A 24,866-nucleotide genomic window follows, 5' to 3' on the forward strand; every position below is an offset into this window, starting at 1 on the left:
TTTTGTGGTGTGTACAGTACCTTCAGTACAGCTAAAGACTTTCCATCCCAGTTTCAAATGGGAGGTAACAATGTTACCATGGGTGGGGTTTTTGTCATTTATGCAATTTTACGTAAGTAAACAGAAAGTTATCTTACCAGTTATAAACTCAAAGAAGCATTTTGAGGTCTGCGGTTGGCCCAAGGGGTATGACAAGTAAACAAGTTTCTTTTCTCTGTTTTGCAAGGGAGGCTCAAACGAGGATGTTGGTTTTAACATTTCGGAGCAAAGGTAACAGCGATAAAAGTGAGGCAAGGATTTTCAAGACTTAGGGACGTGAACATCCAAACTGGCAAAAGTTAAACAATATATTATTATTTAGAACACAATCCATTGCAAATTTCTCAAAATGGAAATTGTTGTTGACAAACCTTGACAAATGCAGAAGACTGGGTACTACCAACATTTACACACACACGCACACACACACACACACACACACACACACACACACACACACACACACACACACACACACACACACATGCATACACACAGTGTCAAAAACATTAATTCAATTTTTTTTGCATCAGTTAAATGGTAGTTTTATTTTTTAATGAAAAAACAAATTATTCAATGCTGTGTAATATGACCCTGTGTGAAAAGGTAGCTCATTGCTCCCAAAACTGAAAAAGTGGTTGGGCCAAACATATCAGCACTTGAAATCAAGGACCCTATATTCGTGCAAGTCATGTGCAAAATGCAGTCTAACTGTGCGCATGGGTGGAGTTTTCAATCTTTTGCCGGTGTCCTGCATGTTTTCTATGGCTCCCTGTTGCAACACCTGATTCAAATGATCAGGTGCAGTCATGCGTCAGCAGGGTGAAGAGCAGCGGACTGAGCACGCAGCCTTGAGGGGCCCCCGTGCTCAGCATGATGCTGCCGGAGACATTGTCGCCAACACGTACTACCTGAGGCCTCTGACAGAGGAAGTCCAGTAGCCAGTTGCAAAGGCAGGTACTGAGGCCCAGCTTGTCGAGTTTGCAGATGAGACGCTGTAGAACAATCGTGTTGAATGCAGAACTGAGGTCCACAAACAGCAATCTCACATACGAGTCTCTGTTCTCCAGGTGGGTGAGGGCAGAGCAGATGGCATCCTCAGAGGACCGATTGGCTCGGAAGGCAAACTGGAAGGGGTCTATGGTGGGGGGAAGAACAGGTGACTGCCCTCTGGGAGGAGGTACAGATGCTTGCGCTCCCGCACCACCAGACTTGCCAACAGCTTCATACTCCAAGCTGTCAGGATCCTGAATTCTCTCCCCCCTCCACCCTCGGCTGCATAACGACCTGTTCTTTTGCGCCGTATTCTGGCTGTCTGCTGTATGCACGCTTAAATTTTGCTCCTCATATTTATCTATTTATTTATTTATTTATTTATTTATTTATTGTTTATTTATTTGGGTTATTTGCTTATTACTTATTCATTGCTCTTGTCTATTCGTTTTTACTCTTTGTGCTATTTGCTTGTATGTGTTGTGTAGTGTGTTTAGTCATCGTGGGACGGTGGGAAACGTTATTTCGATCTTTTTGTGTGTCTTAACATGTGAAGAAATTGACAATAAAGCTGACTTTGACTTTGAGGATTGTTATCCAGCTTCTGCAGACCTTGACCAGATCTGACCATTTGAATAAGGTGTGTTACAACAGGGAGACATAGAAAACATGTAGGACATGCTGAGGACTGGAGGTGACTTCCCATGCATGACCTATGGTAACAGAAATGTGCTGGGTAATTGAAACTACTAAGGTGCCTCATGAAAATGAAGTGATTGAAGAGCATAATGAACATTTTAAAAATACTTTTTGTCAAACGTGTAGTCCTTCATTTGGAGGTTTACAGGTATTGTAGCCACTGTGACTTTTCAGAAGCATTGTCGTTCTAAAGGAAAAATTATGTCTTTTTTTAATAGAACTGACTAGCAACAGTCATGCTTGCGATCATGAGTGAATTGAGTCCACCTTAAGAAAACAAAAAGACAAAATCTGACTAAACACTTGCAAATGAATGCTGTATAACAGATCCAATAGCACAACACATAACACAAATGTCACCCCGAAACAAGTGTTTTACAGAGTTATGAACACATCCATCTTGTATTTGTCCACATTATACAATGCCACCTGTTCTCGGTTAAAATGTAGTTGGCTTTCGTCATGTACCCCTGCACTACCAGTGTAGCCTGACACAAAATAAGTGGTTAAAAAGCAAAAGATAGGAAAGGATGAGAATTCTAGTCAAAGTAGATAAGTACCAGTAATAATAGTTATAAAGAAAAGAGGTAGTTCACAAAATATTTACGATATGAATATATCCACGTTTTTGTGTTAAAAGAGTTGCGGTATTCATGTATTTTATTGCTTTTTACCACATGACATCCAAACCTACACACTCATGCACTGCAACAAACACACAATAAGACTGTTGGGTTACAAGTTCTTACTAAACAAAATTGAAAGAAAATAATCTGCCTCTAAAACATTCAGTCACTCTCAAAATGTATTCACCTTATTGCTTTGCCAAAACCACTTTTCATTTTTCAAGAAACCTAAAAAACAGACAAAAACAAGGTTGGCAGGACTTGGACTTTATTCTCCGAATTCTCACTTTAAAATCAGAATTGGTACTTGAAAGTAAATTTTAACAACAAATTCTGAGAAGTTAGAATCCTGCCAACCTCTATTTTTGTTCTTCACTGGCCCTGATCCTCTCCCGTATTATTGCATTGTCAAAGATAGCACGCGACAACACTTAAGATTGGTCAATAATTCAATAATTTCAAAAATAACATATCTAGCACTATATATATATATATATATATGATATTTGTATATGTATATATAATACACACACACGCACACAGATTGGTCAGTCTCCAACCAATTGACCTGTATTCACCATTCATGTCACTTTTTTCTCATTATGCAAAATATGATGCGTCTGACTTATTTTTGGCTTTACATTTGAGGTGTAAACATGCAAAGGTCAGTATTATCATTATCATTTTTTTGCAAGCCACACTGTATAGTGCTCCTTTTTGCAGTCGCTTGTCGAAGTAGATTCAGTGTTGTTTGGCCGGGCCTCAGTGGTCAGTGTCACGTGAACTTGCTTCAAACCAGCGATGTCTGAGACTGCCTCAACTCTTTCTGTGCCTCATCTCGGCTGAGCAGGTACTGTAAACAAAGCAAAGATCTCTACCGTTGACAAGTGCCAGATTAAAATCACGAGTTACGCATTTGATACTTCTTTATTTCCGATCAATATGAAAACCAATCATTCAGCTTAAAACAAGTGAAAGGAGATTTGATGTAAACGTCAAGAAGTTTGAATCATATTTTTGATTTGTAATTACTTTTTCTACAAGTATTCATTCACACATGCCGTTTAAATGTAAATTTTGTTAATCCTGAAGAGAATTGTCAGTTTAAATTGTTAATTTAATAAGTGAAATGTTTGGGGGGGGGGGGGGCTCAAGTTATTAAGGTGCTGCTTGAAAACATACACAGAGACAGGAGTTGGCATTGTGGATGTGTGTGCAATATACACACAATAATACAGAGGGTGAACACGGTTACGCAAATCTCCACAATTTTCCATAGCTCTTCCTCAAGGGTCATCTAGGGCACAGATTCCATTGCAGAAAAACAACAACTTTACACAACCCCTGGAAAAAAATAAAGTATGGAATCCCCAGTCTCAAAGGGTGCCCATTCAGTTTTTAGAAAAAAAAAGCAGATCACAGACAAAGTCATTTCAAATGTCAACTTTACGGCTTTAAGAAACACTAAAAGAAATCAAGATAAGAATAGAGTAATCACTATCAATTTATTTTAGTTTAGACCAAGCAGTGTGAAAAAAATCACTCAAACCTGAGAAAGAAATTATGGAATCATCCTGTAAATTTCCAATTGCAAAATTAACCAACATGGGAGATGTCACAATGACAGAATGGAGAAGATTCTCAAACTTCCTGAAGAAGCTCAATCATCAGACCATGTTGTAAAAGATACTTTTCACAGTCAGCTGTCTAAAAACTGGTATATAAACGATCTAAATAAATAAATAAATGAATAAATAAATAGATACATAGATAAATAAATAAATAAATAAATAAATAAATACAATGGGAAGGTTGTTACTAAAGGGAAACGATATTTTTTAAGGTTGTGTTAAACTTATAATCATATCAATATAATATCTAGTATTGGAGCGCTCGTGTGGATTGGTGGGTGATGAAGAATGTGCAGGCAAACTGCATGAACTTGTTTTCTTCGAAGTGTTGTGGAACCGGACGATAACACCTCAAGGTCGGTGAGAAACGAGAACAAAGAACAACACCATGTCCAGGTGGTCGGGCTTCGCGGGGAAAAAACCCAACCGCCTTACCACAGCGATAACACCTCGACGGGGAGGAGATGGCCATCGACCAATCATTACACAATGTTTTGCATGCTTTAATATTGATATTGTGTTTGTTTAAAACCGGGCAACCCGGAAGAATGTGTCGTCTTTTGGTGGTCACAAAAACGCACGAGTTTCAGTGTGAGGGACCCCAGGCCTGTATTAGTTCGTTTTGTTAGGAATAAACAATTGGTAAATTTGGTTTGATTGATCTAATGGTCTTCTCTTTGACAGAACGAACTCGCAAAATTGTTAGGTGCGCCAGTGTGTGGATTGGGACATAGCAACTCGTGTTAAGTGTTGATCGCAATTTGGAGTCAGATCAATAGCTAAAATCCGTATCCTAACATTACACTGGGGAGACGGCTGTCTGCAAGTTTTCATGGACATTTTGGACACCCTCCCCTAATAAAGTGAAAAGACGTTTGAGGATGATTAAATCATTTCTCATAATAATACATTGAGGGTGGAACGGTGGAGGTTAGCACGTCCGCCTCACAGTTCAGAGGTTGCGAGTTCGATTCCCTATGTGGAATTTGCATGTTCTCTGCCTGCCTGCGTGGGTTTTCTCTGGGTTTCCTCCCACATCCCATAAAACATGCTGGGTAGGCCGATTGAGCACTCCAAATTGCCCAGTGGTGTGAATACGAGTGCAAATGGTTGTTCGTCTCTATGTGCCCTGTGATTGGCTGGCAACCGGTTCAAGGTGTCACCTGCCTACTCCCCGATGACTTCTGGGATGGGGTCCAGCACGCCCGTGACCCTCGTGGGGAAAAGCGGTACAGATGAGGGAGGGATTGAGCCATGGATCAGAAACTGTGAAAACATTCCTTGAAGTAGGACTCATCAGGGAAATCTTTGAAAGTTGGGGAAAATGCACTAATTTGCAAACGTTGTCAGAGAAAGTTGAGCCAGACTGATAGTGTTCTTTTGTTTTTCTCATAATTCCATAGTTCATTTCTCAGAATTGAGTGATTTTTTTTTCACTCTGCGTGGCCTAAACGTTACTACCATATTTTTTTTCTTGATTTGTTTTCATCTTGAAGCCAGAATGTTGCCATTTGAAAGTTTTGAGTCTGTTTGCTAATGTACGTTTTTGGTGTAGGAATTCTTCTCTTCTCACATCCGCATTAGACAAAAAGCAAAAGCCAAATCCACTGATGATTACTTAAATGGACTTTGAAATGCTGAGATTTTACATTATAGCAGCATGCTGTTCTTGACTTTGTGTATGATTTGGCTTTTTTCACTGTATACAAACTCCACGGTGGGCTGCTGCTTACTGTCATGTTGTTGATGCTCTCAGAAAGCGCTTCAATTTGTAATATGGTGCCCCTTGTGATCCCCATCTGCAACACACATATACACACATATACACACACACACACACACACACACACACACACACACACACACACACACACACACACACACACACACACACACACACACACACACACACACACACACACACACACATAAATGCACAAAGAGTGGTGAATTATGACAAACTGTTTTTTTTTTTTTCAGTTTGTGTGTAAGTCAGCAGCCTGGTCAGCCAATATGACGCAGAGGATGGAGGATTAAGGGATCATGCTGGTGGTAATGGCACACAATTGGATTATTTAATGCATTTTTGATGGGTTTTTTTTAGTGAGGGAAATATCTTTTTTAAAAGCTCAGGTTTTTGAATCACCTTTTTCAAAATGAAAGTGGGCACTGTTATGCTAAATTAACAAAATTTGCAACTCCTGCATATAAGTGATACCTGCTGAAGAAAATAATTGCCCCCAACTTAACCAAGAGGAATGCAGCTTTGGAGGGAGCAAATCCGTAGGAAATGGTTGTTGAGGCCGCGGAGATCGACTTCTGGACGGCTTCAAGGAAATTCTGTTTTACCATCAAGCATCTCAGAAGCACCATTAACATAATGGAGATGGGTTGTTTCTGACCTGGACTTAATTGGCAATGCATGGGATATTTATACCCTGTGCATTGAGTTGAGGATTTGACTCAGAATGTTGGGTCAGGATTTAAAAACCTACCCATACTGAAAAGTTAAGACCACCAAAAAATGGGTTACTAGGTTATCAGCATAGCTGTGAAAACAAAAATACCAACTTTTTTTTTAAGAAGCAGGTCTGTAGAGGACTTGAACTGGAACTTGAAAACAGATAATGGATGGATGGAAAATAACTAACCAAACATTTGGTATAATTAACCCAGTCTACTCAAAACCCACATTTACCTAGTGTGTGGGTTAGGAAAGGAACCAAGCATTTTGTGGTCTGTACGTACAATATGGTAGTGATTCTTGACCAGTGTGCCGTGTCAGATTAATAGGCCGTGAGATATCGTAGGTGTGGCGTGGGAAAGTATCCTGTGAATTATATCAATTCATTTTTTTTTTTTTTTTTATCAATTCTTCAACACCAACCAAGTAGTGAAAGTAGAAGTAAAGCAAAAATGATGAAATGCTCTACCACTAGTTTACTTCCACTGGATGACTTTCTATTCATTCATTCATTCATTCATTCATTCATTCATTCATTCATTCATTCTCTGAACCGCTTTGTCCCCACGGGGGTCGCGGGCGTGCTGGAGCCTATCCCAGCCGTCATCGGGCAGTAGGCGGGGGACACCCTGAATCTGTCTTTTTATTTATTTATTTATTTATTTATGTATGTATTTATTTATTATGTGAAATATATATCTTGCCTCAATAAAGGTTGAGAGACATTGCAGTGCGGCATTAGCTGAAAACAATAATGGACTTTTGAGTAAAGTGTCCACAGTATAAAGTTTATATGAATACATTCAAAAATTATTTCATATAAAACTGAGTCATAAAAACAAAGGTGTTGAAGGATTTTAATGTTTTCAATTGTCATTTTGAAAGCATTCAGACTTTTAAAAATAATCACCAGTGTTATGTTGCAGCCTACAGCTCAATTAAAAAAAGAAAACGTAAATAACCCTCTGCGCGCGCGCACGCACACACGCACACACGCACGCGCACGCGCGCACACACACACACACACACACACACACACACACACACACACACACACACACACACACACACACACACACACACACACACACACACACACACACACACACACACACACACACACACACACACACACACACACACACACACACACACACACACACACACACACACACACACACACACACACACACACACACACACACACACACACACACACACACACACACACACACACACACACACACACACACACTGTATATTTCAATCTTTTTTCTGATTACATGACAAACCATTCTTCAAAGTATCAATTTAGTATAAAAAGTCATCAACTACTGTAAAATAATATTGTACAAAGTCAGTTTCCCTGTTCAAAAACAAGCACTCAGTTTTATGTTTGGCTCTGCCATTCCATAAATAATGAATACATTTTTGTAAGAATTAAAGCAACAATGTGAGAAGTTTATTTCAAGCGTGTGGAAGAATTGTACTCAATCTGGAAAAGAGGTGGAGATGGTGTCCTAGTGAACTCAAACATGAAATAATCTCTTGTTGGTGCACAATGGTTAGAAAAACTGCCTTTACACTGTCACCAGGAAAGGAGGCCAAGGTTGGGCTTGTTAAGCACCTGACCAATAATACATGAAGCGGACTAGATCCATCATGACAGGCAGCTGTGATTGTAGAGCCACCAGGCAGCTTTATCGGAACGTCACAAAGCTCTCCTCACTTGTCAAGGTACTGGGTCACACTGATGGGCCGGGTTGAGGAGCACGGGATGGGGGTGGGATGCGGACTGAGATATTAAGGGCTGCAAGCAAAGGAAGGAACAGTGGCAGTAATTGGCTGATGGACAATCATGACAACGTCCACGTTTTTGACACAGGTGAGATGTCATGCGAAGCGTCATTGTCTGTTGTCGGCCCTACCTGGTGCCTGGACTGATCAGGCTCTCTGGTAACAATGGTGCTCAGGCTTCTGAAGTTGTTGTTGTAGTGATACACTTGGGTACCGTTTACTGTTGAATGTCCCTTAAGAGACCCCGCTGACTCAACCGGGCAAACGTAGTCTGTTGATTCATCTGGCCGCTTCTTCCGCAAATGCGTCAAGTTAGAGAATCCCAACTTTTTGTGCTGAAACAAAAAGACAAAAGACCTGTCATTTTGTGATGCATGTAATCTGTTCCATTATCGCAATTGTAACACACTTTGCAATTGTAACATTTTGTGATGCATATAATCTGTTCCATTATCGCAATTGTAACACACTTTGCCGATTACTTATCCTCACGAGGGGTGCGGGCCAAAACCAACTGTCTTCGGGCAGTAGGCGTGGTACACCCTGAACTGGTTACCAACCAATTGCAGCAATCTTTCCCCATTGAAATGAATAGCAATGATATTACAGTACATTGATCCCTCGTTTATTGCTGATAATTGGTTTCAAGACCCCCGCGCGATAAGTGAAAATCCGCGACATAGAGTCAATTTTTTACGATATCCGCACAAGACTTTCATACATTTCTTTCAATCACTTTTTAAACATTTTACAGTGTGAACGTGTCACGGCTCCGCTCTGCTCTCGCCTGTGCTGATGGTCTGACGCGCCCCCTCGGACCAGTGCATATCCAATGCGGAGCTGCATGTGCTAGTCCGTGCATATCGCTACCATCTGTGCCCTTGTTACTAGCTGATTAGGGTGTGTATTTAAACCCGCAAGCCCATCAGTCTGCTGTGGTTTGTCTGCCTTGATATATACTTGAGGCTGCAATAGGTGAAGCGGCGAGGGATCACTGCTTAGCGTTCCCAAAATACCAAACAACAGAAATATAGGATAAATATGTATATTAATACATTATCAATATTACATATAAAATATAAGGAAAATAGATCTGAATATTATTTTGGTTTATAAAAATATAGGAATAACAATAAATAGACAACGAAACAATTTCTCCATCATAACTAATTCAAAACTGCTCCTGCTGATGTATGCAACTTGACCCTCAAGCGGTAGTACTATATTGGCCCGAATATAAGACGGCCCCGATTATAAGACGACCCCCTTTTTCAAGACTCAAGTTTGAAAAAAGACTTTTTGAACACCAAATTTATTTTTTATACAGAAAATAATTACATCTGAAACAAATTATTATAACAATATATTCGAGAGAAAAAGCACGTTACTTTGCCTCATTCAAATCATGCAAAAACTGTCTATCACATCTTAATATCTTAAATGTGTGAACTAAAGTGCAATCACATTTGTAAATGAATGGCTTCTGGTTTTTGAAATGTAAATAAACCAATTTACTGTGATAAAACAACAAAATTACAACTGCATTAACCCTCAAAGTGAAGTCTAACTGTAGTCTTCAAACAAATCTGAATAAGGAAAAACATTGCAATAAAATAATACCGCTATTGTTGGGGAGCCTGAGGATTGTATGGTTATGCTCTTTTCGCCCCCGGGTGTCGGTCAGAACACAGGAGGGAAGACGTGGTTCAGTTTTGATTGCTTTACTGAATTATTGGCAAAAAATAATAAATAACCATATATGAAACACACTCTGCAACACACCAAACATAACTCATCGATCGAGACAACAAAATACATTAGCTAGCGACTGTTAATCGCCGTGCCGCTGCGTAACGGCAACTCGTACGATGAGAGGCAAACTTAAGGAGAGCGCCGGAGTTGTCAATCAAACGGCGCACACACGAAGCTAACTGCGATCGGACAAACAAAGCATCACACACAAAGTTGTAACAGTTCACAGGTAGATGCCATTCTACTTGAACTTTTTTTTTTTTTTTTTTTTTTTTTTTTTTTTTTTTAGAATAGATTTAATCAAACAAATTGTTGGTGAATGAGGCCCAATATTTTTGCTTTCATCGTAAGGTTTTATTTCTGTAAACTTCCCTGCATGTAATAATAATTTCTCTGCATGACCAGTACATTTCACTCAGACACATCCCTGTTGGTTGCAGAACGTGCCACCAGCCACAATGCATACCGATGACCTATAGTGTACTCTGTTAAAATGAACGTTTTTTTTTTGTAAAGTAGCAGTAAAGATAAAGTACAAAGTGTTCTTTGTCATGTAAGGGACAACTACGAGTTCCAGTTGTATGTGCCTGTTTCTTTCCTTCGGAGGAACGGTGACGGGGATTGCGGCTGAGCCTTGAAGCCGTGAGGAGGAGCAGAGGAGTTCCGACCTTGCTTTATTATCACACAGGAAATGCGTGGAGCTTAAACTGAGCTGACGCAACGAGGACTCATGCAGATAACGGTACTTTTTCATTCATGTAACACGAGATAGGAGTTGCTTTCTCTTATACAACTATTTTTGCCTCATGCTGTAGAATGTAGTTGTGCTGGCCTTATTTGCCTCCTACTATCTCACCTTGACTTTGGCAGTGATGCTGAGTGGTGTGTAGTTCACTGCCTCTATGTAGTCTTTCTTCTCCTGCTGAGCTTGTGCTCCCACCAGGCTGCTGAAATTGGTGGTCAAGTGGCGCCGCAGCAGTGTTTTCTGAGGAGGGATGTTAAGCAGCATGGCCAGCGAGTCGGAATTAAACCGAGGCTCCAACATCTATTACCGGAGAGGCACAAGACACTTAAGTTAATCGTGAAACATTGTGTCATAATTCCACGTGAGTAAACTCACTATTATTCCTCCGTGAACTCCACTGCCTCTCAGGTTTGGGGCGTATTCTGCCAGATCCACAGATCTCAGCCACTCCATGACTCGATGATTGGACCACTGAACCACCTCGCTGGGCGCAAACTGGTTCTGAACCACACACAAAAACATACATGGTTACTGCTTTTTACTCATCATTCAGTTCTTCTCGTGGTTAGATATTGTGCCATACATGCAAAGATTATCCATCCTTTCAGTGGAGTCTGAATGCTTGCATCGTGTTTATGTGAGTTTATAATAAATGCAGCCAACCTCTTGCCCAAAGTCTGCTGGAATAGGCTCCAACCCACCCGTAACTGGATGGGTAGGTGGTTGAGAGAGGGGTGTATATGAGAATGGTGAGAAAATCATCATTGGCAAATAACTTAAAATCATCTTTAACATCGCATAGTGAACGTGTTTAAAGCATCAGTGGGAGCCAGTAAGCCACTCTGAGTCATAGGAGAGATTGTTGGTTCTTTAATAGGTGCAACTTTTTTTTATTAGGACCCGAACAGGCATATCCAGACTAAATTTTCTGGTTTCACTAGTTCTTTCACGTCCATGTAAGAGACCAGAATCTAGGATCTGCAGCATTTATAGTTACAGTCATTATTACTATTTTTTTTAGTTTTCGCATGGTTTCTGTTTGAGTCAAGGCCAGTATTTAAGGAATTATTGTAGGAAATCAAAAATTGAACAACTAGGCTTTGGGGCCAAAGAACAAAAAATATTTCCATCGATCAAAAAAGAAAGCGAGGAAAAAGATTAGTTGTTTGGCGGACAAAAGTGTGCTTTCTGAGCACTGCAGAGTTGGCCCTTGAAAAAGTCAGACTCAGTAGGAATACGCAGCAGAGTAAAATGGAAAGAAAAGTCATCTCATTTATTATTGGTTGTTTTACCAGCATGTACATATATCTTACTGACCTCAGTGCCAGGCCTGCGTTTGAGGCAGTTAGGGTTGAACTTGTTAACGTGTAGAACATGTATGGCACACTTGATGCTGAGATGATGCAGTTGGCTGGTCACTTTGAGGACCAACAAGTCGTTCTGAAAAGAGAGGTGGAAACATCAGTGGTTTTACAACGATTTTATATTTATGTTATGCTGATTATGCTATTCAACTTTCTATAGAACATACCACGGTAAGGTACTGCAACATCTGCCCATCCACTCTTCCTTCACTAAATTGGTCCTTATACTGAGGAAGGCCAATGTCATCTAGCCAGCCTTCGGAACACATGTTGCATTAAGTTTAAAGTATTATTGTTATTGAGATAAATACATTTCTGGTGTTTTGTACATACGAGTGACCCAGAGGTAATCCAGCTCGGCAGACTTCTCGTGCTGCTTGCTATTAAACGTCTTGATAGCTAAATGGAGTTTCTTCCTGTGCAATGGATTTTTCATTCCCATTTCCTAGAGATATGAAAAGATAGAATGCATTTTTCCTTCACAGCTATGTTTGATGGTTAAGAGATGAAATTGCACCTGCAAACCCCCCCCCCCAAAAAAACACCATCCCAATGAAAGAGACAGTAGACAAAGCAGAAGGGAGGTGTGAGGAAGATGACATGACATTGTTGAAGGCGGAACTAAAAGGCAGGCTGAATATCAGAGGCAGGTGTTACTAAATGTCAAATGAACAGACAAACAACAACAGTGAAGAGACAAGTACAACTAAAAACAATTAACATGCAGTGCACAAGATTTTCCTGACAGCTAAATGAGCAGATGATTCAGAAGACTGGGGATTGGTGTTGCTGTGCGTACACGAACACAAAATTGTTGGTACCGCTCTGCTAATGAAAGAAAAGCCCACAGTGCTTCAAAAATAAATTTGACAAAAGTTGTAAATAAAAACAAAATGAAAATTAACCAAGGAAAAACAGACTGTTTTTAATTGTGCTTCAACAGAATGATTTTCAAAACAAACTGATGAAACAAAGCCTGCACAAAAAAAAAAGCTAAACATTTGTTTCACACTATTTGCCTTTGGCACCTCTCAACAGACGGATTTTGGCTCACTCCTCATGTGCAAACTGATCCAGTTGTCTCAAGTTCAAACTGTGCTTTCTCCAGGCCGTTTCTGCTCATATGTTCAATAGGATTTACATTAGTGTTCATTGAAGGCCACTTCTGAGCAGTCCAGTCTTTCGCTCTTTAGCCCTGTGGCGTGTGTGTGTGTGTATGTGCACGTGTGCGTACGTGCAAGCGTGCGTGTACCTTTTCTAAGTCTTGCGGGGTGGCAGACAATAAAGTTTGACCACTGCTGACCCACTGGTGAGCCATGGTGGCATACTGGCCCAGTCCAATGTCCTCAAGCCACGCACACACCTGCTCTGTGTTCCACCTAGAAAAATGCAGCTTCAGGTCTCTGAAATTCAAATCGGAGAAACAAGATTTTCGGATAGGGTATCGTGGAGCTATTGAATCAATTCCAACAGGCACTTGAAGAACATGAGCCGATAGCTAGATATGATAGACAGATACAGTACTTTATCAACAAGTCAAAATCACAACACGTGTCAAAACAGGCATGCTGAATCACTTAAAATATTAAAGACATGAAAAAAGGAATACTAATAAAAAAGTCATTCCAGTGTAGTCTCAAGGTGGAAAGGTGCAAGTTGATCAGTGTGCAAGATGTTGACTACAGAGTTGATGAACATATTAGTGTGACCCTCCCAGTGTTAAAATGCCACATGGCACATCAGTCAGGCAGGAGAATTCTCACAAAACCTGTGAAGGAGTGAGGAACTGGTAATGCAAGAAACCAAACCAATACAATTTTGTGAATGGTTGGATCCATCATTTATTTTACAGGTTCTTTTATCACAAACAAGATATTTAGGTTGCATTACAACTGCTAATCCACAAAACACAATGGTCATGGCATTCAGTTGTTTACCAGATCAGAATGACTTTGTAATGTGCATTACAACTAACCGATGGACTGGAAGCACCACTGTTGACAACTGTTAAGAGTTTTTTTCCCATAGTAGATGGTTGCAATAACCATTGTGAAGAACAATTGCAGTTTTTATACAGTAAGGTGTGATGTGCATAATTTATGCCACGGACTTTGTGGATGATGTTGGGGTTTTACTATATGTAAGGCAGTATAAGGCAAGCGTAATGATTGATTATATAAAAAGTTCAGATTGAGAGGTGTGTGTGTGTCGATGTGTGCACACGTGCGTTTGCGTCCATGCATGCATATCTTCAAAGAGAAGTAAATGTCTTGTACCTTATGTTCCCTGAACGTGCCTGTCTTGGTCCAGTTGTGTTTCGGGGGCCTCCCCTCTTGAACTCGACAAGATCGGGGTCATGTGTTTGAACTGGACTACCTGATTGACTCCGACGAATCCTGCAAAAAGCATGACCAATAAAGTTCAAGTAATAAGGACGGAAAATAATCAAAGCTATCGAGAATGCCGTAATTTTACTATGATTACTTACAAGCCCCAGAGCTTCTTTATGCCTCTTTGGCTTTTCCTGTTTTCGGGTGACATAGGAGAGTGGTGTCCAGAGTTCATTTCAGAGGATAGAGGTGACTGCTCTGACAATATACACCCTTCTAGTTGCTCTGAACATTCTATCAGATAGGAACAAAAAAGAGGAACATTAATTAGGCTGTGTGTTACGTTATCATCTGCAGAGTGACTCCTTTAAAAGGATTATAATTACAATTATAATCAGTATTTGTTTTGGTAGTCATTCATTCCTAATGGCAGGGCACATTGCTAAAGACAACCATTCCCTTACGGGACATGCACCTCTGCAGTCAATGAGCAAAATGCTTCAACTTTGCTGCATGAACAATAATGCAGAATACTACAATACTATGGACTCTTTTCGCAATTATATCAACAATATGCACTGGTTATCTAAAAATAGATGACAACAGAAGTACACAATTGCTAATTTATGATGAAATGAAAAGCAAGGTTTATGTGTATGTTTATGTAATAATGATGCACAGATTAATTATGCAATACCCACCAGTATAGTAAAGATCATACTTTCCAGGAGATCCTGAGCCCGGTTAATAAAAAGTGAGAAGAAAAAATAAGCAGGCATTAGTCACACCCAAAAGGACCTCATACAGTATGTTGATTGTACAAACAAGCAAACCAATGAGCCTTAGGCAGGTACAATGCCGCTAACTTGATAAAGATGACTCACAAAGTTTGTGATTCATATTTATTCAGCAGATATTCAGCATTATCTGTGCATAAGGCTTCGTCCACAATAGGCATGTTCATGTGAGTCGAGGACAAGCTTGAATAATGAGGTCACTCCACACCATGCAATGTTTGTCCTTAATTTGTTGGCGTGATCGTCTTCACAGGCTAAAACATGAGTTTAACAAGAGAGGTGCTAGAATAAACTCCAGTATCTTTCATGATCTTACTAGCTTACTAAATTGCGAGTAAATGCTATCGTTTGAGTTGCTTTTTATTTCTCAACCCACACTCAAGAATAGATCATGCCGTATGAGGCACAGGGAGCCTGGGGCATGTCAGGTAACATACTTGTTTGTTTACTTTGGATACTAAACCTTAAAAAAAGATTTTTAAAGCATGGTGCACTCATTCCTGCTAGCGTCCAACTCAGCCTTATTGAAGGAGAGTCTGATATATTCTGTAATGGTCGACACAGTGTTGGCATTGCAAAAGACTGTGCCACACGGTGTATGGCTTTAATAAAAAAAATAAAAAAATCTGCCTCTGAGCTGGAAATGCATCCTCCACAAATAACAGATACCAGCTACAATATAAACTGGATTTTGCTGATAAAATGTCTTTGTGATTTCCTTTTCATGAAGAGGAATTTCTGGTTTACCAAGTGGAGCATACAGTACCTAAAACTGGAGCACTGGCACTCCTGAAGCGAACTGTAGCCATAAACAAGGAAACAGAAAAGTCCAACAGCAAAGCAGGCGGGAAGATAAGAAAGAGCACAAGTGGAAAGCAGTTGAAGCAGCAGTTAAGTGACAGAGTTGCTCATTCAGATGTTACCTGCAATCAAACCTAAACACTGTATTTATTATTTCCAATTTATTGATTGTTTGCTTTAGTTTAGCCGCTGCCCACTGTTGACACTATTTACCTGTATTTTGTATGGATGCACATGCAAGTTGTTTAAGGTGTTCAGTAAACAGAAGACAAGTAGTGGATATAGGTCACTTCAAATCCAGTGACAGTTAAAACAGAAATACAACAACAAAATAACAAAGATATAGTCAATACATAGAAATTGGGCATCCTCTCACATATTGGTTGTAAAATATTCGAGTAGATGATCCAAATTTGAAAGCCGCTAAAGAGCGGACCAGCAGATTGTATAAAACCAAAGATGAAACTCACTCAGACTGTAGTCCTGGTCGTGGCTATAGACAGGCGAGAGCCTTACAGGAGATAAATATTCTTCTCTTTCTCTGTCACCGTTCATCTTGGTCCTTAGCTCACTTTTTCCACACAGCTTCCCTGGCAGCGTCTGGTACTTGTTCAGCTCCATAAGAGCATTCTGCCAAAGACAAATGTTTCTTTTAAAATGGCAGGCTCAACATTTTGTAAAATTAACTGCCATAGCCTCAAGAGTGTTTCAAGGATATAGCAAGGTGGATGTAGCTTCATTTCTGATGTGCAGTGAACATGCCTCTATGCTAATTCAGATGACTGCAAATATGTCAAGTGTTCGCCTTTGTCTGCACACAACACATCCAATTTGATCATGATAATGATGTGATGTTGTACTGTTGCATAACAGGAGGGTGCATGGGATGCTGCACCCAAGTCATTGGGGCTAGGAGTAAATAACAGGAGAAAGGCCAACAGAAAAAAAGAGCTGGGAGGCAGTCATGATGTTAAACACTTCTGACAGCCACTTCATGTGGATTTCTCCTCTTGTGTCGGTGTCTGTGTGTGTGCATGTGTGCGTGTGTGTGTGTGTGTGTGTGTGTGTGTGTGTGTGTGTGTGTGTGTGTGTGTGTGTGTGTGTGAATCTGCGTCATAAACAAGATCATACACTGTATCATTATGGAAAGGGAATTTATCCGCTTGGCCTGTCAAATGTAAGAAAAATATTACATAAAATAATTGTTAGTAAGTTTTGAACAGTTAATCTAGAGTACACAGCCTCTTAATTCATCAATAAAGCAATGAGCAAGATCTATTAGTTCTGCCGAATTCTCATTACATTGTATTTATTCTCTTTCCAATATTCTGGGAACACTTTTTTCACGGGTTCTGTTACAAAAGGAAAATGCCCCAGTGTACAAGAAAAGCTTTAATGCTGGTTGAATGAGTCTGATGCGGAAGAACCTGACTAGCCTTTGCACCTCCTGTAGGTGCAATTTCTGATTGTAATGGTTTTATTCATGCACGGAAGTATCTATACTGGTCAACACATTTTTACTACATTCGTTAATCAGGGATGCAAGGAAACATTTTGAGATGAATTCTTTTGGCGCTGATTCCAAATCAGGCTGACGACGCTGAAACTAATGTTGTTCAGACGTCTTATCAAATGCCTTTGTAATTAATGCTTCAAGTTGTTAAAATAGCTTATGGACATCCTATAAAATATGGAAAACTTTTTAACATTTATTTGCAACAGCGGCAGTCATTTGGCAATGCTAACTAAGTCCTACATGGACATGTGCGAGGTCTCTGAACCTTAATTGCTGTAGCAAAATAATAATAATAGTAATAATAATAATAATAACATTGCAGCCTGGAACAGAAGCTCAAGAAAAAAAATGAGAACCCTAAGTGACCTTATGTGTCAGTTTCCTCAGTTCACTGAAGAGTGTCTCTGTCAACCCCCCCCCCCAAACATTGTTATGCAATCAACAACTGTAAATTCTGTTTACGTATAAAGCAGCGTGTTAGATTGTGTTATGCCATGCAGTAGACCAGTACCTCTCCCCCTAGGTCTGATTCACTTTCATCTGGCAGGACCTCTACGGGCTACCACCCACACAAATACACACATGCAAGCAGAAAGAACAAATTAAGTTTGCATGTTAAAAAGCAGGACATCTATGATTACACTAATAATGCATCATATTGATTAGTTCAATTAGAATAACAGCAGAATGGCAATCAAACAGGATCAGAACAAATTGTGGGAACCTTTTGTAAAGATCTGCTCTGCAATTCCTCAAGACTGCTTGACTGCAACCTGCGCTGATGCCTGAACAAAAGAACATGTTTATGTAGTATATTTATGTATCATTCCAACGTCATCGTCTTTTCTTTTTTTGTACATGCGATCAATGAAAGACAAGGGGTGAATCTTCACCATGATCCATTTAAGAAGGTTGCATCGCCAGTAGAAAGAGATATGTCCATAGAGTTCTGAAAACTGAAATAAATGGCACGCAAAACATGTATGAGATCCACAGTAGTGCAAAATCCCAATGCAATGGATATGTTACGTGTTAGCAGTATACCATGAATCTAGGTCCCTCTGGTAAGGTGATGAGGATAACATAAGTGGCGAAGATCCTCTTGATGACATCTATGGAAAAGCAAAATCATTTGTCACCATTCATAAAATGTACATTCCACATAAGGAACTGGAGTCTTTCTGGGCAGACTCAAGGTGAATATAATTCTGTCTGTTACGTGAACAGTTAGACGAGCAACCATGCCCTCTTAAATAAGAATTGTTTCCTCCTGAAAAATAGTGCTATTGTATAGAAAAGGAGAAATTGTTTGCTATGTAATACAAAGCAATACGAACATTTAAAATTTTTAGAGGTTATATTGGATGCTTTGTGACCTTACCTCTGACCTGTAGATATCGCAATGGGCTTTGTGTGCAATGGCTCTGACTTTTAAACTGCCACTCAGCTCCTCTTCACTGCTTCCTAGATGATCGGAAAAATGAATAAAAAGAAGAGAAAAGAAGACTGTAACATGTGAATGTTACCTAGGTTTTACTCAGTAAAGCACAAACTGTATTCAGTACTTCAACAGGTGATATTCTTACCATGTGTGAGTGCCATGAGCTCATTAATCTTTCTATACTGGCCAACCAGATTTGTCAGCTCCTCTATACGGCGCGTCTGTTGATGCAAACCAGGTGGGGAGCTTGAATTCTCAAATTATGTCAGAGTTATCATCATTCATCTCTCAAATCGTAGAAGTGTATTTTATTACCTTTTCATCGTTTGAAGCTAAAAGAGACTCCATCCCCACCTTCAGCCTCTGGTATTCCTGATCTGAAAACATGAGCCATCCAAGTGAATTTCATAAATCCAAGCTAATGTCAAGTTCATTAAAATATTTGATGAGTGTCTGACTCTGTCTGACTCTGTTTGTGAGAGATATGACAACCATGCTAATATGACGCAGCAAACAAAACAAATGCGTGCTGACGGGAAGCGCAACCACCAGCCATTGGAGACAAAAACAAACTGTGAAATTAATTTCACGATGTTTGTGATGTTCGCATACTTAAAAAAAAAAAAAAGCAAAGCAGCAACTATGTTCTATGATGTCACGTAGAGGACGAACCACTGCCTTCGTTCACTGCCAGCCCAGTTAAAATGGATTTCTGATGTTTATAGCCATCAATGGCAGTGAATAAATTAATCGTCCAATTAACCTGTAATGCCAAACAGTGACTTGCAGATTAACTTGCACAATAAAACGACACCCAACACAAAATCTGTCCCGAGTATTAGACCTTTAAAAATATATATAATGATGTCAGAAGGATGTTCATGATTGTGGTGGTAGTTGCAAGGGTGTGAAACTGTACCACATCATACAGAGAGCTGTTCCTATTATTTTTTACTCTCCAATGTGACTAATTGAGTTAAGCAAAAAATAAACAGCTCTCAGTATGATGCAGTACAGTACAGTTATGTATTATTAGAATGGAAATTACAACCATGACAATAAACATATTAAACTGTTTCTTTTAAGACTGAACATGATCTTTTTGCAATAAAATAGGCTACATTTCTCAGACGTAACACATGTTTCGTTAAAGTGTCGTCTCTCTTTTTATTCATTGACTAGGTACGTGACTGACAATTTTTTTTTGCTGTGGCCTAATCTCAAACTGATGTAACCGTAATAATCAAAGATCGTCGGACGGTGGGAAACTTAATTTCGATCTCTTTGTGTGTCTTAACATGTGAAGAAATTGACAATAAAGCGGACTTTGACTTCATACTTTTATGCACCTGTGTCTTAAGTTGGTAATTGCCATGAGTTTACAAAGTAGTGAAATTGAGACTCAAGTTGTGGGAAGGAGTCATAGTAAAACAATTTAGTGGGAAGAGTAACATTTAGACTCAACAACAAGAAACACAGAAATTGTGCTGGTCCAACAGACATGAGCTGAATGGGAAAGAGATCAACGACAAAAGGGCGGTTTTGTCTTACATTTGTTTATCAGATGTTTGATGTACACCTCCTCTACAGCAGAGGGCAGCATAAAATCAAGAAAAAGCCAAATACACGGCAAAGGAGGGACAAGTTAAGAGTTGTTCAGTTAGTTGAAACACAAGTAATTCAAGTTGACAGACGTGCATACACACATTCACACACATTTACAATATTCTCCTTGAACTGTAGATTCAATGTGACAGTCAGGCTGACATCAGCATGTACCTCTCTCTGCGTTGTCATTGGCTGTGCTGCCTCTGGCCAGAAGTTGGGTCTGTAGGCATTCGATCTCAGCATCTTTGGAGGCAAGGAGCTGCTGCAGGTCTGTAATTTCAGCCTGTGGAAGCAGATGAGCAGAAAAAAATCATCAAGTCAGTCTTCCGCATCTTTGGACACAATTTTTAGCATGCTTCCATTACAGAAAGGAAACCCCTCAATGATCAGCAAAATTAGTCCATGTATACAAATTTAAGAAACAGGCTTTGCTGTCATGGAGGTCATGGGTCCTTCAAAAAGGATAATGACCCAATCAACAAAATGTAAAAAAATACTTCTCCACAGAAGGGCACAAGTAAAAAGTGGAATACTAGTTTTAGGCGTGTCAACATCATTTTAGTACGAGGCAACATTGTAGTAGCGCTTCGCTTTGGAGGGAGATTATGACTGTGAAACCATGTAAATGTACCTCCTCATATTATTACATAAACTGTCCACAACAAATGGATGGATCATTTATTTTAAGTTCATTGCTTGAAGTTTGTTGATGAACAGAGCTTTCTTTTCTGTAATTCAATTTAATCTTGGATATTCATTTCAAGAAAGGTAAAAGCAGCTAAGAGGATGAGCCTATGTATCAACAGTTCCGAAGGATTCCAGGGCAAGTTGCAGAATTTTTTTTTTTTATATATAATATCTTGTTAGTTCAGTAGCATTGTTCAATAAGGTTTTCAAGCTCAATGACAACATTTTTTGGTTGACAATGTTTGGCTGTCATTCACGTTATGTCAGTGTTATTAGGCTACATTCACTCTGCAGATCAATTCCGAATAACCTGAATATGATTTTTAAAAGACAGTCCGAACATCTCAATTACGATTTTTTTTTTTTTTAAATCTCACTGATACGTATTTGGTCTGTGATCAGATCTGTTTGGGATTTTGTGGAATGTGACCAGAGTCTGAACAGCCAGGTGGCATACATCTGACCTAAACGTCATCATGCGCTCCTTGCAGGCGGGCAGACAAACTGCTGGGTAGGAAGAGAGACTGTTTTGATTGTCTGTGAACCCACATTGTCTTTTTCTGAGAAAGTCCCTGTCCCGTGGCAATCATGTGAAAATGCTTGTGTAACATGAATAACTAAATTTGTGGTTCCACTTAAAAAATTACCAAGTCTGGATAAAGAAACAGCAATAAAGGGTTTATGTTGTCAAGTGACAAACAAGCATTTCAAAACCTTGCCAAGATTAGAGGTGGAAAAGCGCATACAAGAGCACCGACTGTGCTAAAAAAGGAAGGTTGAAAAGGGAACACAGAAAAAGAGCCAGAAAAGCAGGAGCCAGGAAAAGTAAGAGGCGTGGGCACCTGTGCGCAGCGCCATCGCTCTTCCCACTGTTGCTTCTCCAGCTGTGTGTGCCCCACAGTCAGCTTGAGACTGGACAGCTGAGTCATGAGCGACTGGTAACACACATGGAGTGAGTAAGAGATAGAGAGCTAGAGGAGAGAGAAAGAATGGAAACGCATGTGGCGCATGCGCACGCACCCGCACCCGCACACGCACCCGCACACGCACACGCACACACACACACACACACACACACACACACACACACACACACACACACACACACACACACACACACACACACACACACACACACACACACACACACACACAGGAAGAGAGTAATGATGGAGGAGATTGCAAAATGTAGAGAACAGTGGAGCAGAAAAGGAGACAGCAGGCCACATGGAGGGGTTTATAGAGAAGACAGCAGATAGTACAGGAAAAAGGAGGGGGAGAAGGAAGCAATGTGAGCACAGAGGATGCAATGGCACTCAAAAAATTGTTAGGTGAAAGAGAGCTAATTGCACATGCAGTTAACGTTCTTTAACATGACTGCTTTAGGATTTTTATATATTTAGTTAACACTCTGTTTGTACTAGACACTAAAAAACAAGAATACAAACCTAAAAAATAAATGGTATTTTTAGAAACTATTTACATTGCTGAGCCTTCTTCAGAACTCTTCAGAAAGCCTTTTATGGTGAATTCAGAAAATTCATTCTAATAGCTTAATAAAACAGATGATAGATGCAATTTGAAATAAACTCTAGCAGCAAACACATTTTAGTCACTGCCAAAATGATTGACAACACTGTTATTTTCCCATGAGTTACATTCTCTCAATCAGCAAAGGTTAATAAAATGCATTTACTTACTCCGGTATGTTTTAATCTCTGCGTTATGATTCTTCATTATGATTTAACTAAAGTTTTAATGAGCCCGCCACTCTCGAATATACATTTTGTGTTTTATATTAAAGTACCTTTAATCAAGGAGCAATAAATCTACCATTTTATTCATCTCTGGGGGTGGCCAGTTTGTCTTGTACTGCTGTCAACTCAAAACCATATCACTGTGCGCAAGGGCTCATCTTGTGCACATCAAGTGATCAAACCCAGAGGAGAGCTGTGATTAGTGTTGTACTTAAACGACAGTTCATGAATAATTCATATTTTAGACAATCGTGAACTGAACGTAGAGCAGTTTTGCTTCGTGAACGTTTTTGTGAACGCGCTCATTTTGGGGCCAGTGAACGGTTTTATAGGGCGTCACTTTTGTTCAAGGATGCCATATTGTCTCTTCTGAGACTTCAAATTAAAACCTCGCTAAACACACTGTAAACAAGGATTGATTAGGTGGGGAAAGACTATTTGTCAACGCCGCCACATATATTCGTTCGGCGCGTGAGTCATCAAAATGCGACGAGTGTTTGGACGAGTGAAGAAAGCGCAATGACGCTTTTCTTGTCAAACGGCAACGATAAGGTGTTATGCTATGACAGCATTCAAGAATTTTATGGGAAGTTGTAGTGCTGTCAATGCCGTTGAACCACAAATTACTCTTAATAAGATATTTTTTGTTTTAGTAATTTATTTGGGCTTTGCACCTATACTTTTGCACATTTATGGCCCAAATTCTAAACGTTTTCTAGTTCTTTGGGCAAAGACGTTAAGAAATAATGCATTCACAAAAATGAAAAGTTATTTAAAGCAAATATTATTTTTTTGCACATGTACATCCTTTGTTTCCTACCTCAGTCTGGCACCTTTAGCAATTGTTTGTGTTTGCACGTTTTGGATCACCGTTGTGTTTTGTTTCAATTCTTGAAAAAAAAAAAAACAATTCAAGCAATTTTCTTCTGTATTTGAGATTGTAGGGTGATATCAGCACCTGGATACTAGTGTGATTGGAATGGGTGAAAACAATGAGAAAGTGCTAACCAGCCTTTTTTTTGAAGAAGAAGAAGAAAATAACTTTTCATTTTGGGAATGATAAACTTAGTTCATTCATTCATTCATTCATTCATTTTCTGAACCGCTTAGTCCCCACGGGGATCGCGGGCGTGCTGGAGCCTATCCCAGCCGTCATCGGGCAGTAGGCGGGGGACACCCTGAACTGGTTGCCAACCAATCGCAGGGCACACAGAGACGAACAACCATTCGCACTCGCACTCACACCTAGGGACAATTTGGAGTGCTCAATCGGCCTATCAAGCATGTTTTTTTTGGGATGTGGGAGGAAACCGGAGTGCCCAGAGAAAACCCACGCGGACACGGGGAGAACATGCAAACTCCACACAGGGAGGGCCGGAGGTGGAATCGAACCCGCACCCTCCTTACTGTGAGGCGGACGTGCTACCCACTGCCCCACCGAGCCGCCAAACTTAGTTCATAAAATCAAAATTATGAACTATGAACAGAATAAGTTCATTTTAAAATTTGTGAACTGAACTTTGTGTAGGAAATGAACTTCCCCAAGACAGCTTGTGATGATCGTTACCTGAGCACTTAGGCACTGTGATGTCATTTTCAGTTAAGAAATGGCAGTACATGATAAAATGGCCGTCCTCTGAAATGGATAAAAACGGATGGGGTTTTCTGACGAATTCATATTTCACAAATGGAATAATGAATAGAATACTATGTTTAGACTTGTGGAGGTGCAGAGAACATATTGTAAAGGAACATTTTAATTGACTTCCCCTTTAATGTGGTTTCGTATACCGTTACAGTCCTGATACATTTTTTATCA

The 24,866-nt window shown here is 39.8% G+C and overlaps 1 protein-coding gene across 8 annotated transcripts in view; it reads right to left on the reverse strand.

The window, feature by feature from the left end:
• Positions 1 to 7,286: 7,286 nt before the first annotated feature.
• Positions 7,287 to 24,866, reverse strand: part of ppfibp2b (PPFIA binding protein 2b) — a 61,626-nt gene continuing 44,046 nt past the window's right edge. For 2 of the 8 annotated variants that reach the window (XM_085913615.1, XM_085913622.1), the window contains 21 exons: positions 20,775 to 20,886; positions 19,311 to 19,372; positions 19,141 to 19,216; positions 18,936 to 19,018; positions 18,599 to 18,666; positions 18,448 to 18,510; positions 18,279 to 18,339; positions 18,066 to 18,113; positions 16,509 to 16,668; positions 16,004 to 16,036; positions 15,142 to 15,174; positions 14,599 to 14,734; positions 14,387 to 14,506; positions 13,363 to 13,513; positions 12,444 to 12,555; positions 12,278 to 12,366; positions 12,064 to 12,186; positions 11,122 to 11,247; positions 10,858 to 11,046; positions 8,381 to 8,584; positions 7,288 to 8,262 (listed from right to left, as the gene is read on the reverse strand). In XM_085913615.1, coding sequence (XP_085769741.1) covers positions 8,185 to 8,262; positions 8,381 to 8,584; positions 10,858 to 11,046; positions 11,122 to 11,247; positions 12,064 to 12,186; positions 12,278 to 12,366; positions 12,444 to 12,555; positions 13,363 to 13,513; positions 14,387 to 14,506; positions 14,599 to 14,734; positions 15,142 to 15,174; positions 16,004 to 16,036; positions 16,509 to 16,668; positions 18,066 to 18,113; positions 18,279 to 18,339; positions 18,448 to 18,510; positions 18,599 to 18,666; positions 18,936 to 19,018; positions 19,141 to 19,216; positions 19,311 to 19,372; positions 20,775 to 20,886 — 2,127 coding nt within the window. In that variant the 3' untranslated portion in view covers positions 7,288 to 8,184. Of the gene's footprint in view, positions 8,263 to 8,380; positions 8,585 to 10,857; positions 11,047 to 11,121; positions 11,248 to 12,063; positions 12,187 to 12,277; positions 12,367 to 12,443; positions 12,556 to 13,362; positions 13,514 to 14,386; positions 14,507 to 14,598; positions 14,735 to 15,141; positions 15,175 to 16,003; positions 16,037 to 16,508; positions 16,669 to 18,065; positions 18,114 to 18,278; positions 18,340 to 18,447; positions 18,511 to 18,598; positions 18,667 to 18,935; positions 19,019 to 19,140; positions 19,217 to 19,310; positions 19,373 to 20,774; positions 20,887 to 22,132; positions 22,226 to 24,866 lie in introns of all 8 variants that reach the window. The other 6 variants (XM_085913623.1, XM_085913620.1, XM_085913621.1 and 3 more) reach the window with 6 other exon arrangements.

This window comes from Syngnathus leptorhynchus, chromosome 6 (assembly GCF_054491065.1).
Source record: "Syngnathus leptorhynchus isolate UIUO chromosome 6, UIUO_Slep, whole genome shotgun sequence".
Lineage (NCBI taxonomy): Eukaryota > Metazoa > Chordata > Actinopteri > Syngnathiformes > Syngnathidae > Syngnathus > Syngnathus leptorhynchus.